Below are 17,580 nucleotides of genomic sequence, written 5' to 3' on the forward strand. Positions count from 1 at the left end.
AATTTTTAAGCCTTTTGTGCCAGTGCAAAATTTGTCCCTAATTTGCCAAATGTCATTACAAACAGGATGAAACTGTCAAGAAAGCCAAAGCCAATGTAATTGTGAAGGAAGCACATTTCTGTTTTTGCTTCAGTGTACGGTAGGTTTGCGGATTTCAAAATGGCCTTTACCCAGAGAGAGCAGAGGTGGAGCAAATTTTGCACCTCAAACACCGTGCGGATACCGCTTTCACGCAGAAAGAGGGTGGGGAGAGGAAGAGATTTTTTTTCTTTTAAAAGAAAATGGAAAGAAAGAATACATCTATCTGACGGTGCAATAATTTAGTGTCTTCCGGGAAGCAGGCATAGACCCCAGGAAAGGACAGGTGAGCACGCAGGACTGAAGCGCCTGCCAGAGCATGCCATTCAGCAAGGGCATCTCACAGAGCCAGTCTCATTAACTCCTCTGGAAGCGACAAGCCCACTCCCAGCGCAAGGAAACAACGCTGACACACTCCCCAGGTTCAAGCATCCACCTCCCTCTCAAGCCCAAAGCTCCTCTGTTCGCCTCACACGGCCCCATGAACACCCGCTCCGTGTTTCCAGGAGGCACTCAGACATGGGGCCAGCCTGCAGGATCACTCTCACGATGAACATTCAACACATCCCTCTTGGCCTCCAGAGATGCTGGACAGGACAGACTGATTTATGCTGCCATCTATGTCCTATATGGCCGTGCTCCTGTCACAGACTGCAAAAAAAGGCTGTATTGTTTTGAAACAGGCACTAGCACAAAAGGCCATGCATGTTAGCCAACGCATGGCAACGTCATATATTAACACAAACGCCGAAAAATGAATGCAGTGACTCCACAGCACAGTCCAAGAGATTTCTATGGATGACAAGAGCAGTCCACCATTTGCATAATGTGAGAGTTCAACAAAAGACCAGGCAGAATTGCAATATCAAATCAGGTGAAGTTGTGTCCCACTATGTGATTTAAATATCATCCAATCGTGGAGAAAAAACTAAGAATTGGTAAGCTTTTTTAGCACAAATCCACACGCGAGATATTTCTTCTTTCTTGTGTGCGGCCCTGCGTCTCATCACCCAGGCAGCAGAGAAGGATGACTTACGAACCCCCTGTGAGCTCAATCCCCTACAATTCACCTGATCAGTCAGCCCACTCTGTTATCTCTGTACGCCAGGGCCCCCTGCTCCTCTTCTTCAGTAATCACCAGCCACAGCAAGGCCTGGGAGAATGACAGATGGCTTTCCAAGTGAAGGTCTGTCACTGCTTCTCTAATCACAGGGTTGCACGATTCCTTCTGTCCCCATACCGGAGAGGCAGGGGGGGGCGCAGCCCTCCTCTCCTGACCGCTGACCCCAGCCGTGACCCCAAGGTCACCGCTGCCTCTCTCACTCACTGGGACAGTTCTGTGCCCCTCCTGCATCCTGCAGCCTCTCACGGTCTGGGTCTGCGTCTTCAAGAGGACAACTGTAAAGGCCAGAACGTTTGGAAACCGAGGAAGAAATCAATTCTGTTCTCAGGTGAGAACTTAAAACTAAAAAACTGGAATATTGTGGAGATGTAGACAAAGATATCAATGAAGTCTTGAAGTCACTTTCCCTCAAAAAGGGGCTCACAGAATTTGTGACTTGTAAATAAAAAAAAACTTCATCCATTTTCACCAGAAACAGTTTTCTGATTCAGCAATGCGGGGTGTACACTTTGACTAGACAGCGGCCTTGGCGAAGGGTCCTGTGTCAGTGGCATCAGGGCTGGTGTGTGTGCTGAGCAGAATACAGGCCGGCTTGGGTCTCAGCAAAAGCAGCTGCTGGAGGATTTAAATTCTAAAGCTGATCCTGAGCAGCACTGCTGCTGCTGTGATGCTCTCTCTCACTTTCCCCGTCTCATGCTCTCTTTATCTCTCTCAGTTCTCAGCTCCCTCTCTTTCTGCCCCCCCACCTCCATCTGTCTGTCTCAGGCCCCCTCTGATGATGTCATCTCCGTCACCACAGGCCCATGCCACCTCACCCCCCTGCCCAGTTGCACCAAGAGAGGCAGCAACAGCAGCAGCAGCAGCTAACTAAATATTAATCAGCTTGCAAGGATGAGCGAATCCTGGCCATCTGGTTAGGGTTTGGGCTTTTGTATCTTCAGGCTGAACAGCATCTTCTCCTGCAGCCATACTGGAGCTGCAAACTCGCTGCATCCCAGACTGTAAAGGCTGCATTACACTGCAATTTCTTAAATCAGCTCCGGGACGCGGAGCAACCTCACTGCACCACTAATCTGGAGGAATCTAATTGCTGGGTTTCTGGTACAAAACACAAGACATAAACAGGACAGAGATCATACAGAATTCTAGGAATTTTAACATTTTTTTGCAAATATTTTGTCTTTGGAGAATCAGTTTTTCTTAGTTTTTTTTTAAATTTAAAATCACAATGAGAACAAAACAGTATAATTCAAGATCATTGCTCCTCCCATTTTCCCCCTCCTTTCACTATCGGTTTTAATCCCCTCCCAGATTCCATCCACAGCCCCCTGTACAATTGCCAGATGGCCACACAGAAGCTGTGCTTGATCCCCATCCCCCCTGGCCCCGCAGATCCACGCAGCGGAGAATCCGTGTAAAAGCAGGCAGGACAGGACAGAACCCAGCGATGCCGGCGGGGGACAGGTTCAGGAATCTCCTGACTCGCAGCTTCTGAAAATAAGCCCCCCTTCTCGTGTGTCTAAAACAAAAATCGTGCTGATTTTTGTTGGGGTGTTTTTCCAAGTGGCAGGGAATAGTGTTCCGATTTTCAGCCTGATATTCAGCCTTTCAGGACTGAAAGGGGATTGAAGGAGCTCCTTCACAAGCCCCATGCCCGATCCTCTGACTCAGAGATCCCCTCAGTGCAGATGCACACCAACAACGCACACCATGTTCTACTACAGTGTATACAGTCAGACTTTGGGTCAGACAAGGGGAATGGTGTCTCTATAACAGGTTCATTAATTACATTGGTCCCTGCTACACAACTACAACTTAAAGGCTAGGGCCCATAACAAATAAAGAGCAAACCCAGTACTTCACATCCCTTCTGCAGTTATTTATTAGTAGAAGGAGGGCTGTGTTCCACAATCAAATGAAATCAAAATAATAGGGGTCACTGTTCAGCTGTAGAGACAGAAAAAGGTACATCGCAGCCAAGTGAAATCTTGAAACACGTTTACTTACCTCAGGTCTCCCCAGAGAGCACAACAGAACTACGCTCAGAACACAAACACACCCAAGGTTAATTTATTCACCAGAACATCCTTTTGTTACCATAAACATGCCATTAAGGTGAAGGACATACAGGTGTATGTTTAAATACAGAATATAAATGGAAAGACACCATATAAGATTATTTTTAACACAAAGAATGTCGTTTTCAACTTCCACTTGCTTTTAAATGTCCTACTGCTGTAAGATGTGTGCTCAACGCTTACGCAGCCCCTTTGTGATGACGTGTGCATCACTAGCATCTTTCCTTGGATCATTTTCTCTTATTCAGCTGGGAGAAGACTATCGAGGTGTGATTGCCTTTCACTGGAACACTGAGCAAGCTTGGCGAACTAGTTAAGTGAAAACTACAGCCAATGTCTCTGAACGGTCACATGCAATAAAGAACTGCATATTATAAAACTGGGAAAAAGACAATACAGGCTAATGAACCTGAGATGCACAACTCCTTGTTTCCTGTTTGTTATAGTATACCATAAATTAATTGTACAAAGTCACCCTGATCTCATCCAAGTCCTCAACTCTCTCTCTGTCATACTAGGCCACCAGAGGCTTCTGTATGCCACTAGAACATGAGCACAAAAGAGAAAGTTGTCCACAGCACCTGGTATCTATGAAAAGATAGGGAGAGATGAACTGAATATTCACAGTACCTCAGCCCTCCCTAGCACTGCGCTTTGATAAAAGCTTCCCAGCAGTCGAGAACAGAAATCAGAGCGCAAAGCGGGAAACAGGACCTGACGGGAGACTGGCTCAGGGGCATCCGTGTGTGTTCTGATAAAAACATATATTTATAGATAGGAGAGGGAAAATTCAATACAAAAAAAAACAACAAAATGCTGCACTATTGCAAGCAGAATGAAAAGGCAGGGACAGCACAGAGCATTAAGAAATGTTATATAAGAGACCACTCAGGCCTTCAATTCGGGCGCTCAACTATGTTTCCAGCACAATTCCTTTTAGTCAGCATTCTGCTCAAAAGAAATATTTAATGTGCAAAAACACAAAAAATATTCAAGACCCCTGCTAGCAAATCATTTTCCTTAATGCAACACTGAGATCATCGATTGGCACGACGGTCAGTTATGATCAGCAGTAGCAACTGTGTTACTCTAACCGCACAGCAGTCTAGCTCACCTTCAAGCCCTCAACCATTGGGAAAGTAACTGACCACAGCACTGCTACGGTACCCTGTACTCCCCATTCGCTGTAAACAGATCTGGTGCAGGTGCTGTACCTCAATGGTAAGTTAATGCACCGTTCAGGGCAATGGCTGTACTGATTGTAGTCAGCACCACCAAGCCTTATTCAGTGGTCAGTGAGCAAAACTGGAGAGAAAAAGTAGGCAAAGAGCATGAAGCAGTTGATGTATGGGACAAAATGTTGGCATTAGACATCAAATAAGATTAGCTCAAGCAGAGAGTTGTGTCAGTGTGCACTTGCTGCATAGGAACTAGCAAAGGTTAATTCCACACTGAACAGCAGAAAGGAGAAATGTAATGTTTCTGCTGTTGAGCCTTGTCTTGCACCTCAAGAAGACTTAAACAGCAGAAAGTTGTTTTTTCTTTCTGCATCTCAGTGTGGAATTATCATTTAATTGATAAATTAAAACTAAACAGAAAACCTGTTTTCTACTGGTGGAATATTGCCATCATTAGCACTAGTACTCGAACCAGCAAACTTATCTTGTAAGTGAGAGCCCGTCCTGCTATTTTCTTTCAGTAAAAGTACATTCCTTGGCTATAGCGCAGTAATTTGGGTGATGGAGCTGCAGTGTGTTGCAGGCAGTTCGATGCAGCACACTGCACCACACTCCTGCCAAAATACTGTAACCAGCATCAGCCGAACAAACAGGAGGGAAAAAAAATGACGCTGTTGTCTGACGTTACCAATATCCTTCACACGCTCATCGTTACACCCTATTTCCCCTTTGACAGGCCGAGCACGCAAGCGCCCAGGAGCGGGCGACACACACATCCACAGGGCCACAGTCCAGCTCCCGGCAGTGACTCACAGCGCTCCCGGCCAGGCCTGACATCACCGTCTGGGCCACACTTCAAACGATAATGCATGCAAGAAGAGGTATGAATATTAACAAAATGGGAAGCACCACACTGACAATGTATGATGGCATGCCAGGTGACTTATGTAACAGGACGATCACTGCCTTCTCCCGCTGTAGCAATACTGCTTGGCTTTAATCACACAGTGTAGTTTTTAAAATGACACGGAATCTAACCAGAGCATCTAAACCCATTACAGTCTCCCCCTGGAAAGCAGGAAACAGAAATGGAAAAGCAACTTTCTGTGAGCAGAGCCACGCTAGTGACCCAAAGCCTACCACAATCTGAGCCCACTTCCTAGCTTAAGGACATTACCGTCTGGGCACTTAGCATAAACCCTGACATTCGTTAATATTCCTCTCTGGAAAAAAACATAATCCCTTAAAGCGCACAAAAGCCGTCCCCAAACTGTCTTTTGTTATGTAGCGAGGTCGAAGAGCAAAAAGGAAAAAGGAAAAATCCAACAACGCCCTCTCAGGGCATAAGAGCACAGCTACAGGGGGACCGTCACACCGCTTGGAAGGCCAGGGCTACCTGGCTATTGTGATTTTGAAAAAAAGAACTGTTTTTTGGCTATAAAACGGATGCACTGCACAGTGAGCTATAAGAGTTTTAAGATGACATGTCACCGTCATACGTGAGCGGGCAATCTAGACAGAGAAAACAAGACTTAATCACAACTCTTCACCACAGGCGTCTTTAAACTCTGTCTGTTCATGACATCACCACAGATCACAGAACCACTGTTCCCTTTAATTGTTTTAACGGAAGTGACAACAGTCCGGTATCTTGCTCTAATTTTTGCTAATCTGATGGGCTTTAATGAGGAGCTCTGAATAGGTCTGCTTGATCTGGGAGGACGGGGTGGCAGAAGGGATTTTCAGTGTGGCGGAGCCCCGTCAGTGATATCAGAGATGGGAGACACAGCCACTGTGCACAGAACAAGGACAGGAGAGGGAGGAAACCATGACAACCTTCCAGCTGTAGCCAGCACTTACAGGAGGGCCAAACGAAGACTTGAGCTCATTTGAAAAAAGGCTACGGGCAAACAAAAGCATATGAGAACAGTGATGCCATCTTGCAAGACCCTGAACTTGCTGTGAAAAAGTATTCAATACTAAGAAATGCTCGGTATTACTGCATTTTATGATAAAGGATTTGTCAAAGGAACGTTTCGGACAGTCTATATGCTTAATGATAACAGTGGTATACCTGCTTATGTATTTACAGTATACTAGACAGCAGACATTTAAAGGGGGGGGTTTAAATTTGTGCGTGGCTGCCCAATATTTCCTCAATGATTAGTGCACTAAGAATGTTTTCTTTTTTCACTGAATTATGAGAGATTAGTTGTAGCTTGACTGTAGATTGGTTGTAGCAGAGCGAGTGCTATGATTTGGTCAAGAAACAATGCAAGTTGATTTAGGTTGACAATACAACATAATGAATAACTTATTTGGCTGATGTTTTTCTCCAAAGTGACATACATCTGCAGTCATTTAGTCAGCTGGGTATTTTCCTTGAACAATTCAGGTGAAGCACCTTGCTCAGGGGACACTCCTCAGCAGAATCGCACCTGGGTTTTACATCCACAACCTTCCAGCTCCAATTCCAGAGCCCTGACCACTGCTCCACACTGCTGAAACAGAGAAGGCTATTTGTTATACATTAGAAACAGCACTGAAGGAACGCAAGCTTTACGAAAGGGCAGCAGAGGTAATGATGCCCTTAAAGCCACATGGAGTGTAGTGTCTGAGGGCTCTATAGACAGGTGGTAAGACAAAAGCACACAGACACAGAATTGCATGATTCCAAAGAAGGCATTTTTCACAGCTCTAGTGCCATCTCTGACTAAAGCCCTTCACAGATGTTCATGTGACATTCCCAACATTGAAAAAAAGGCTTGTCATAAAGGTGCAGGCTTTGTCTTTAGCACAGGTTAAAATCAAATATATAGTTCAGTGCCACTGAGATGGACTCTTGATTCTCACACCTGATCAACTCAGACTGAGCTTTGAGCTCCATTGTTCCTGCACACATACTGTATACCACCACCTTCTACAGCTAATCAAACACACTTCTGCAATCTCTTCACATGACTTTCTTCAGTGCAGCATAAAGTATCAAGATTACATATATCTTTCTTAATGGAAACATTTTATCGTGAGCTTTACCAGGGGGGACATGGACAGATCAGTTTGTAAGGCAGGTTTTAGTGAAACTGTGAGTTAACCAGTTCAACACACATTCCCTCTCTAACTCCTGAGCCCTGTAGGCGTAGACAAACTTCGAAGCACAGACATAAAAAATAATAAAACATATTATATATACAGAACATACAGTATGTAAACACTGTGTTAGGGAAAGTTACTTCTAAAAAGTACACTATTACAGATACAAGTTACTTTTATAATAAGACATCAAAAGGGGAAGTTGCTTTTAAGAATTAATGTATTTAACTTAACATCGTTGGTTTACACACTTTACATAGATCGCTGTAATAGATTACTTTTTCAAAATGATTTTCCCCCAGTTTATTAATTTAAAAAAAGTAATCCCTTGAAACTATACTAGATTACTTTTTAAAATAACTTTCCCAGCACTGCATCAGTAAAACCTCATTCCCCCACTATACATGACAATAGACAGACCAAGTGAGCAGTGGTCAGCATTGCTGCCTTGCACTACAGCTCCAGTCCTGGGGTGCTGTCTGTGTGGAGTTTGAATGTTCTCTCCAGGTTTGCGTGGGTTTCCCCTGAGCGCTCTGGTTTCCTCCCCCAGTGTAAATACATACTGGTGGGTTAATTGGCTTCTGGGGAAACTGGCCCTGGTGTGAGTGTGCCTGTACTTGTCTGTCTATCTGCCCTGTGGAGGACTGGTGTCCCGTCCAGCGTGTGTCCTGCCATGATATGCTCAAACTCCCCCGCCATCCTGAGGTGGATGAAGCACAAAGTTTATTAATTAAATTTTCTAGATTTTGAAGGAGATGCAAATGGCTGCTGACTACTGACTACTATTGTACCCAAGTGAAAGGAAAGGCTCAGATGTAAAACTGGGGTGAGTCAATACTTCGAAGTCGCAGGAGTGTATCAGACGGAGCCGCGTATCGGAAGCACAGCCTGCGCTCCCGGAACCGACACCCCTCCACGCTGCGCGGTTCCCGCCGCCGAGCCAGGCGCTCCCCCTCCTCATTAGGAAACAGCCCTAGGAGGCCTGCGCGGGCCGGGGAGGCACGTTCTAGGGCCGTGACTGGCAGGGAGAGGTGGCGATGCTGCCATTGGTTTGTGCCAACGCCGTGCCGCAAACTCACGCCGGACTGAACCCCTTCCATCCTGGGACTTGCCCACAAAATGAAGTGGAAATGAATGCTGGTTCGATAGAAGCGTGGTTTATTGCAGAGAGGTGCTGCTGCAAAGGTCTCAAGCACTGCAACAGGAGGACCAGTGAGAGAGCAATCAAGAGCCTCTGTCTAAGATATCAGCAACTATGCTGGGTCACGATTGTCTGCGAGTTGTACTGGGTGCCATTCTGATTAAGGTGCAAAACCTCACAACGGGCTGCTGCGCACAGCTTTGTGATGCAAATCGTACAAAAACCTGGCAGAATTTTCTAAATGTGAAGAGAACCCTGAAGTCAAAGTAAACTGCTGGATGGTTCCACCAGGATTCTTTTAATTTTTCAAAATCAAGCCCTAAATTGCACGTGCTACATTCACCAAGTGATACAATAACAGCAAAGAATGCTACCAACCAGCGTTCAGCCTGCTTCTGCAACATGCTGGAAATGAATTAATTGAGGTCGACAGGATAAATAAGCAGCCAATTAACTCCCAATGTTTTGCGGTGTTATCTAGCCCTGATCTTGAGTCGTCGGAGGAGAGAGGGCAATTGGTGTTTGTGGGCAGGGAACTCCTTTAAAAGTCACCTGTCTTTATTAGAATGTCACAACATACTTATGTACCTTTTAGAGTCGGAGACGTTACGATTTGGTCAATTTAAATGTCTAAAAGGCTGAACGCACCACAGCTGTAGAAACCTAAGGCAAATATCCCATTAACTGGATACGCAGGAAAAAGTCACGCAAAACTGTGTCAGCACATCTTCAGTAATGACAACCAGGCCTTGGTTTGTCTGGAAATGCTCTTCTCTCACTCCTCTGAACAACCTGAAGATGCTCTGCCTGCAACACAGGCAGTAAAAAGCACACAGTCACAAGAGAGAGCCGGGAGGGCAGACAGAGAAGATGCAGGCTTTTCGGCCTAACTTCTTTTGTACTGGCTGCAGCAGCTTGTGGTTCCCCCTGGGGTCCCTGTCGAGCTATACTAGTCCTCACCCACCCCCAACACCCCCTTTCTTAAACACAAAGCTCTGTCAGGGCATATGGGCTCCATCGCGCAGCGGCAAGAGCAGCCAGCCCATGTCGTAGCTTTTACACACTCGCCCCCTGGCCTACCAGCACCAGAGATCCATTTCAGGGCACAAACTCACTGCTTAGCCTTGCGTCACAGCAGGCCCTGAGCCTCGCAGCCACACAGCTGAGCAGCGCAGACCAGCCAGAGCTGAATTTCACCCGGTTTAAAGGGAATACAAGCAGGACTGGCCCTGCAGACAGCCTGGAGGCTGGCTGGGCCTGCATTTGGACAGGCCTGAGCTTCCCTATGTTAATCAGAGTGCGCGCATCACGTGAGGAATTAATCAATACCAATTCCCTACACGCCAAGTCAGTTCTGAGGCCAGACAAGTCCACAGACTCGCATGCTGTGAAGGCTTGGTTGTTCACAAGATTGTATCGTCTGTCTGCGTAGGGAGATTACTGCGGCATATTTCCTGTTTTCTTTACACAAAGTACAACATGCAAGGATGGAGCTGGGCTCAGTTCTATCGAGGATCCAAACCAGAACTTTAGCACCAATTCTGACCAAGTCAGTCCATGTGGTTGTCCTGAAGGAAAGTGGTGATCATCACAACCATCTGATACACAAGTACAATTGCATTTACTGCAGGTATAAAGAGAGTGCTTTTTAACATGTTAATATTACTACTATTATGAGCGTGAGTAAAAATGCACCAACTTTTATTTTATGTATATATAATCAATCAGCAACAGAGACAGTAAGGAGACTACGATGATAAGAAAAAATAAAGATAACTGCTTTATAAATGTTGCGATAAAGTTATATGTACAATGATATATGCTACACCATGCTTGAACATGCAAAAGAATAAATCACTTATTTCTTGAAACAAAGAAATCTCCCTCGATAGCACCCAGGTGAGCTCAGCAGCAATGACAGAATAAAATTATTAGTCAGATTCAAGTGCACCTTCTAAAGAGCATTTAGCACTTGTTTTTACAGGCATGGTTTTATCAGACTGACTCTTCTTCTCAGATCCCAAATCCAGAGAAAGGGTGAATTTGAGCCCTTTATGTATTCACATACAGAGAACAGAGACGGGCCAAATTTGAGTTGGGCTTGAAGGAACTGAATAAAGACAGGACCTGTCATAAAACTCAAAGTGGAACACATAAAAGTGTTCCAAACTGGGCAAACAGGTTGTACTATTAAGTCTATTCATTAAATGATATGCATACTGTATATTTTAATACCTGTATAAACTACTAAGTTTGATATTGCGATGTTAGCAAGTTTAAAGCCGCTTTAGAAAACACACTTCACTCCTGGCAAACCATTGAGGAAATCTGACTCAGTCTCCCTTTTTTAGGATAAGAGCAGGGAGTTGTAAAACCTCATGTAGCCAGACTCACTGGGCTGTTGCTACTGACAGCACTGACTGGGACCTTTCCACACAGTTACCGTAAGCAGGAATACAATTCCTAGGAAATACCATAGATTTCTTTGGGGCAAGAAAATCTTTGGGGCTTGTATTGATCCAACCTGACCATCAGTCAGACATGAGTACCTGTGATTATGAACCAAACTCCTCTTCAATCAATTAACACTACAAGAGAGAGGTGAAGCACAGGTATTGTATCTTCCCCTATCAATGAGTCTTCATCACCCAGCCACAGCAACACACTGACTGCACAGACAGCCACATCTCGCCCCTTGTCACTGAATTTATATCTGATGATAAAAAAACAACACATAGCAGCTTAATACAGTACATAAACAGCATTCAGCTTAAACAAGATGGAATGTGCAACCCAGTGAAAAAACATTTACTGTATGCATTAAACTGTGTACCAGATTGTTTGATTTTCGTTTAAAAAGAACTCAGTGAAGACACACCAATGAAGATGTATCACCCTCATTCGCTGCCACACAGCCAATAAAAGCTCCGTGTATCAAATGACCCCCTGCAGGCTTTTATAATAAACTATAACATCCAAGAAAACCTGGCAAAGAGAACATTACACCGGAAAACTATACAGCAACAAAGCCAAAGTTCTCCTCTCCTGTTTTATTAATAAATGGTATCGAACAGGTAATGAATATAAATGCTCTGTTTGTAATTATTAATCAATCTGACAGTTTAACAGAAAGATGTTCCATTTCACGAGCTCAAAGGCTCCATCTGTGCCACTCATCCAGAAACCCCAGTTACTGCTGAATCCCACACTGAAGTGCCTGTCCCTGGCTACCAGGAAGCAGCAAATGTAATAGATAGTATCAGTTCTCACCACCATGAAATGGCTCAGCATTAACCTTTAGAATGGATTGCCTTTCTCTGTGCCTCCCAGGCCTTTTTTGCCATAAATTCCTTTTCAAAATATTGCACAGCGCAGAGGGAAAGTCAAGTGTGTGCAAACAGTGTAAAACGACTGCAGACAACAAGACACCCAAGCATGCTGTCAATAAGACTTTAATGCTTCTTAAGCACTGACTTTTTAGGACAGGCAATGTCACAAATAGAAAAGTTAATTCCCTATACTAACCTGCAGTCTATCAGACAACAAAAAGCACAATCTGTACAAATCCAGAAAGAAAAGCCCCAAATGAGGACATACTTTGCTACTACATTTGGGGCTCCCTAGCCAGTTCTTACTGTAAAACAGTATCAAACTTTTACCACAGTGACAACGACCCTGTAAATTCGATGAAAGAGTCAAAGCAACATTGCATTCAAGTCAGTGTACCTTTATAAAAGGGAACTCAGGCGAGAGGGACATCACACTGGCTGTTCTGACATGAGACGGGATCCTTCAGGATAACCACTGCTGAGCTAACACGGTGAGCTGGAACCACAAAAACTACAAGACACCAGCAAAACACCCGTAGAAAACAGACCACTTCGGCTCTGTTTTGCTGACTTAATTGCAAAGACGACCGCTGTTTATAGTTGTTGGCCAGGGCCACTGTATATCAAGGGACACGTCAGGCCAATTCGCCGTGCCCCGCAATGGCTGGACCAAGTACAGTACCTGTGCGGCTCATCCCCTGAACACCGTCCCTGCTGGAACCGCAGGACCGCCGCGCCTGCCTCAGGAAAACTGAGCACATCGAATCTGATGGCAGGCGCTTGGAGCCAGGAGAACTTGGGGCTCAAAACTAAACAAAACACTATTTGAACAATCACTCACCGCCCCCAACATGGGGAGCACGGGGAAAGTATTTATCCTGAATCCCCTGCTATTCGTAGCCCACGTGTCCCTGCGTGCTCGTTCGGGGGGGCAGACAGTGCAGGATTAGCGCCTGTGTGTTTGTTTAATCGCAGTAATGAAAGAAGCACCGTGCAGCACGATCAGTCCCGGCCTCTCGCCTCCTATAAATAACAGGCTGCGGTTTCAACACCGTAAAGTAAGTTATCAGTACCGATGGGTCTCTAAAACCACACAGCACACAGCGTAATCACCAGCAGCCTTCCCTTTACGATGCCTTTAACATTTTAACTAGTGGAGCTCTTTTCCCCTTATCCTCTGAGCCTCTCTCTTCAGGCGCTACAATAAGGATTCTGGCACCAGCTGACAGAGGTACCAATCAGAAAACAAGAGCGGAGATCGCGACCAAACACCGGCAGGGCCTACCGGGACAAATATTTGAACAAGCCCCTGTGAAGTATTGATGATTAAATAGCAGGTGATGAGCAAATACACACAAACATCAGTGTAGGGAAAGGCGAGTGGTCTCCGAGACAGGCAGGACGCAGCGAACAGGCATGCACAGTACCTACTCTCAGATGGAGAAAGATACAGAGCCGACCCTTCAGGCTGCGTTGCGAAGGTGCCTGTGATCAATGCCAGGTATAGCTCAGAAGAAGTGAAACAGATGATGGCATCGGCCTCGAACCAGCAGGCCGAGGAGGCCAAACAAATCTGAAGTCAATTTCTCATTAAATATCCATCACTGGAAAAAAAACTAGATACAGTATTTGCGGTTATTCACTAACACGAAAACTTTTTTTTTTGTCAAGCGCCTTAATACGAGTTATCCCAGTCACTAAAAAGGGGATGAAATGGTATAGGAAGGGGGGAATCTACATTTGATTTTTTTTTGGAGAGGAGTGACTGCATAGCTCCACCATCTACCGAGACTCAACATCCGTGATTTATATCCGAAACGCCGGTGCCATAACCAGCAGCCCGTGTGCGAGAACCCGAGCCGCTCTTTACACGCTGTCATATCGATACCCCCACGCGTTGTGAAACTACAGCAATAATTACCGCACAACTAAAAGTCGGGCCGGGCCGTGGATCAAGGCAGTCCTGCTAGGCGACTGTCCGGCCGCGCTATTCAATAAGCTCAGAGGGGGTCGGGCTTCAGGAAGGGGCGATGGTCCTGCTGGCGCTCCGCGGTCCCTGAATGAAACTGCGGACTGCAGATCCGCATCCACACGCACAGCAAGCGAGCTCGGAGGCAGCTGCGAGCAGGGAACGCCTATTGTAGACGTTTCAGACAGCAGATGGGCATACAACCGCACTCTGCGATCCGGACTCCCCGTTTATTTATTTATTTGGGGGGGCACAGCAATGATTATCGCATGACTTATTTCCCCCACACCCAGCCCCGTCTCTCCCCGTTAAGAGTTCGCTCTTTACGCCCGCTCCTACCCCAAACATCGCCACCCCCCGCATTGTCGTTTCTGTCATTCCCGGGGCAAATATAACAACACAGCTTGCTCAAACCCTGCTCCAGGTGTCTGGCGTCTGCCTTCCAGGGACGGGACGAAAATGGCAAACCTAGAAACAAAAAGGCACTCTTTTCTTTTTTTAAAAGCCTACTTTTGACCTCCGTCGTGTCTCGTCCTGAACGCATATCCTCATTTTTTCCCTTAGTTTTTATTTCTTTCATGTTTTCTGCTTGGAAGCGGTTAGCTGCCCACCTGTCCTCTTTCTCGAAAAATATTAACGGTGCTTGCTGACTAAAACTAACTGCAGCACCTGCTATCACGACATCACGTTATGGCAACACGTAAGCCAGCTGCCGGTACTTTTTTTAACCAAACGCTCAGATCCTAAGAAGGCAGCACGACCCTAAAGCAAATCGCTCATTATACTGTCTATTATGCTGACACATTGAATGACAAAAAGCAAAGAAAAGCAAGAAACACATTTTGCACTAAAAATAGATCAAGGTAATTGTTCATTCCAGATTAACGGCACTGTAGCTATATAAATCACCATCTTCACCGTGTACAACAAAGCAGCATAAAAATTAAAGGGACAAGTTTTTTTTAAAAAAAGACCTAATTTTCTTCTGCAAAATCCACCCTTCTTTGACAACCGGCACCCACCTCCACAACTCAAGGAAATAAAATGCAAGATATTATGCGAATCACTCGTCCCATTCACAGCACCCGTATAATCACGCTCATATAAAGACAGAGGGGTTGAAGAACTGCAAAATTCATGGCGAAAATGACTGAAATTACCCCCCGAAAACCTGCACGGATTTATACATCTTGCAGCCCGACCAGCGAATTTCATCCCGCAAGGCAAGCCGTATTCAACAATGTCACAGAAAAACCAAACCCAGCCGGCAAAACCAACCTGTCTGTCCTTTTCCCAGCGTCTTTTCCAAGCGGTACGGTCCCACGTATTGGGCATGTTGAGCACCGGTGCTGTCCTTACCAGACATTTTGCGGTCTGTAAGCGAGGCTTTTTTATGATGATGGTGTGTTTAATTGCGGTTATTCGGAGAATAACTCGGAGCTTATATTTCGTTGGTGTTGTTTTGTTTTTGTTTTTTGTTTAACAATCCCCCTTTATCTGCAGATCCAGCAATAATTGGCTCCCCCAGCCCCGGTGCCTCCTCCGGTCGCTCTCGCCGTCTCTCTGGCGTCTCTCTTGCAGGGTAGGTACAGCACAATTCTCTCTCGGTCTCTCTCTGGGTTTTTTTTCCTCCTCCTTTGCAGCAGCTGAACGGGAGCGCTCTCAGGATCCGAAGACCATTGTGCTGGGGGAACCTGCACGACTCGGCTCTGCCTCTGTCGGAGCTGTGGAGCAACTCCGCGCAGCGCGCAGCCCCCCGGCTCAGGCAGGAAGGTCCCCGGCGCCGCGCCGTGATTGACACCGCCGCCGACCAAACAGCGGCCCGCTCGCCGCTGCCCGCCCGCCCGCTGCCCGCTCGCCGGGCGCTCATGGCTCGCCGGGCTGCGACGGCCGAGGAGTTTGGCTTTAGAGAAGAAAAAATACAAAACGCAGCATCGGGAAAGAGACCCGTTATGAACGCACGGGAGTATTGGTCTTGAGAAGAAAAAAAATAATGATTTTTTCCCCCTCCTGTCCTTGTATTTCTACTGCATGCACGCACCTGTTTTGTTTTGTTTTGTTACCCGACACCGCGCCTCCTGCCTGGGCAACTCGATCATGATTTTGTGAGTACCTAGGCCGTCTACGTGCAACAAAGTGGCTCCCCTCACTGCCTTATCCTAATCCCTGTCATCCCTTCTGTGATATCCTCAGCACTATGGAGGAGAAAACCAGGATTACCACCCTAATATCACTGAAAGGCATAAAAAGTTTTAGTCAAGTGCGCTAACAGGTGAACACTTTGACAGGGGCATTGAACCGTCTCGCTTTGCATTAATGAACATGTGCTCGTAGGTACATTACAGTAGGTGAGTCTCAACCCATCAAGTCCATCAGTGCATGTCAATTTCTTTCCTGCTGCCTCGAGTTTGGGTGTCCTCCCGAAGTACAGTAATTTAATGATGCACCTGTGCAAATGAGCCTCATCCTGTCTGACTGATAATATCTTGAGTGTTTCTTGTAAGGCGATCTTGGTAACTGTCCTGCAGTACAAAACGTCCTGAACTCATCAGTAGTTTAACATGTTGGTCAGAGGACATGTTCGTAAGACTGAAAAAAAAGTTTAAGAAAACGCTTAAGAAGAGTTTGTGAGATTGGCCTGTAGGTTTACTTAGAGAGATAGCATGTGCTTGTAAAACATGCTGGATTATAGGTCTTTTTTTTTACATCTATAAACGCTGAACTATCAGAACAGACATGAAAATAGGATTGTCACTATATTGACAATAGTAATGGCAACATTCCTGCAGATTAAGCATGTCTCAGCTTCCTTTGGTACACTACACTATGATCCGAGTTAGCCTATGATAATTAAAATTTGTATACTTATTATTAAGATTAATTATAACCAAATTTGTATTTTGACAGAGGTCTCACAAATAACTGTACAGTGTGTGTAGTGTAGTGCTGTCTACATAGTGTAGAGCTGTTAATGCAGTATAGTATTGGCAGTGTTGTGTAGTACTGGTAGTGCAGTGTAGCATAGTTAGGGTATTGTGGCTGCTGGTACACTCATACAGTTCATGTGTTCTAAAGGCCGCTGTATGTCACTCAGGTAGGTGTTGCTCTTTGATGGTGGATGGAGTGGGTCCCCTCCTATGGCGAAGCACTTCAGGAACATTGCAATTATGAATTAATGTAATCTCACATTGTCAGGTGTAAGTAAAATTATGGTCCTAAGGTATTAAAGTAGATAATCAGGGTTGCGATGAAGAATTTGACAAAACTATGGTTACGAAGATGAGTTAAGAAAATCATTTATTCTTATTAAATAATTTATTATGATGATGATATTATTATTATTATTATTATTATTATTATTATTATTATTATTATGAAAAGCAACACAAGAAAGATTACAGACAGAGGAGGCAATTTCCCCATCCTCTCTGCTTCATTTGGCTGCTATTCACTAATTGATCCATCAGCTGAACTCTTCCCACTATTTCTTTACACAAGTCAGGGTATCAGTTTCAAACACAAGTCTGGTGATTTATTCCCTGCTCACAGAACATGTAGTATAAAAAGGGAGCTCGTGTTCTCAGTTCTAAG

The 17,580-nt window shown here is 45.3% G+C and overlaps 1 protein-coding gene across 10 annotated transcripts in view; it reads right to left on the reverse strand.

Annotated features, from left to right (window-relative positions):
* The window catches only part of brsk2b (BR serine/threonine kinase 2b), a 282,427-nt gene extending 266,685 nt beyond the window's left edge, over positions 1–15,742 (reverse strand). For 5 of the 10 annotated variants that reach the window (XM_015338173.2, XM_069181591.1, XM_015338169.2 and 2 more), the window contains exon 1: positions 15,268–15,742. In XM_015338173.2, coding sequence (XP_015193659.1) covers positions 15,268–15,355 — 88 coding nt within the window. In that variant the 5' untranslated portion in view covers positions 15,356–15,742. The remainder of the gene's footprint in view (positions 1–15,267) is intronic. The other 5 variants (XM_015338172.2, XM_006642437.3, XM_069181595.1 and 2 more) reach the window with 3 other exon arrangements.
* Between the last annotated feature and the right edge of the window lie 1,838 nt (positions 15,743–17,580).

The sequence above is a fragment of the Lepisosteus oculatus genome, chromosome 21 (genome assembly GCF_040954835.1).
Source record: "Lepisosteus oculatus isolate fLepOcu1 chromosome 21, fLepOcu1.hap2, whole genome shotgun sequence".
Lineage (NCBI taxonomy): Eukaryota > Metazoa > Chordata > Actinopteri > Semionotiformes > Lepisosteidae > Lepisosteus > Lepisosteus oculatus.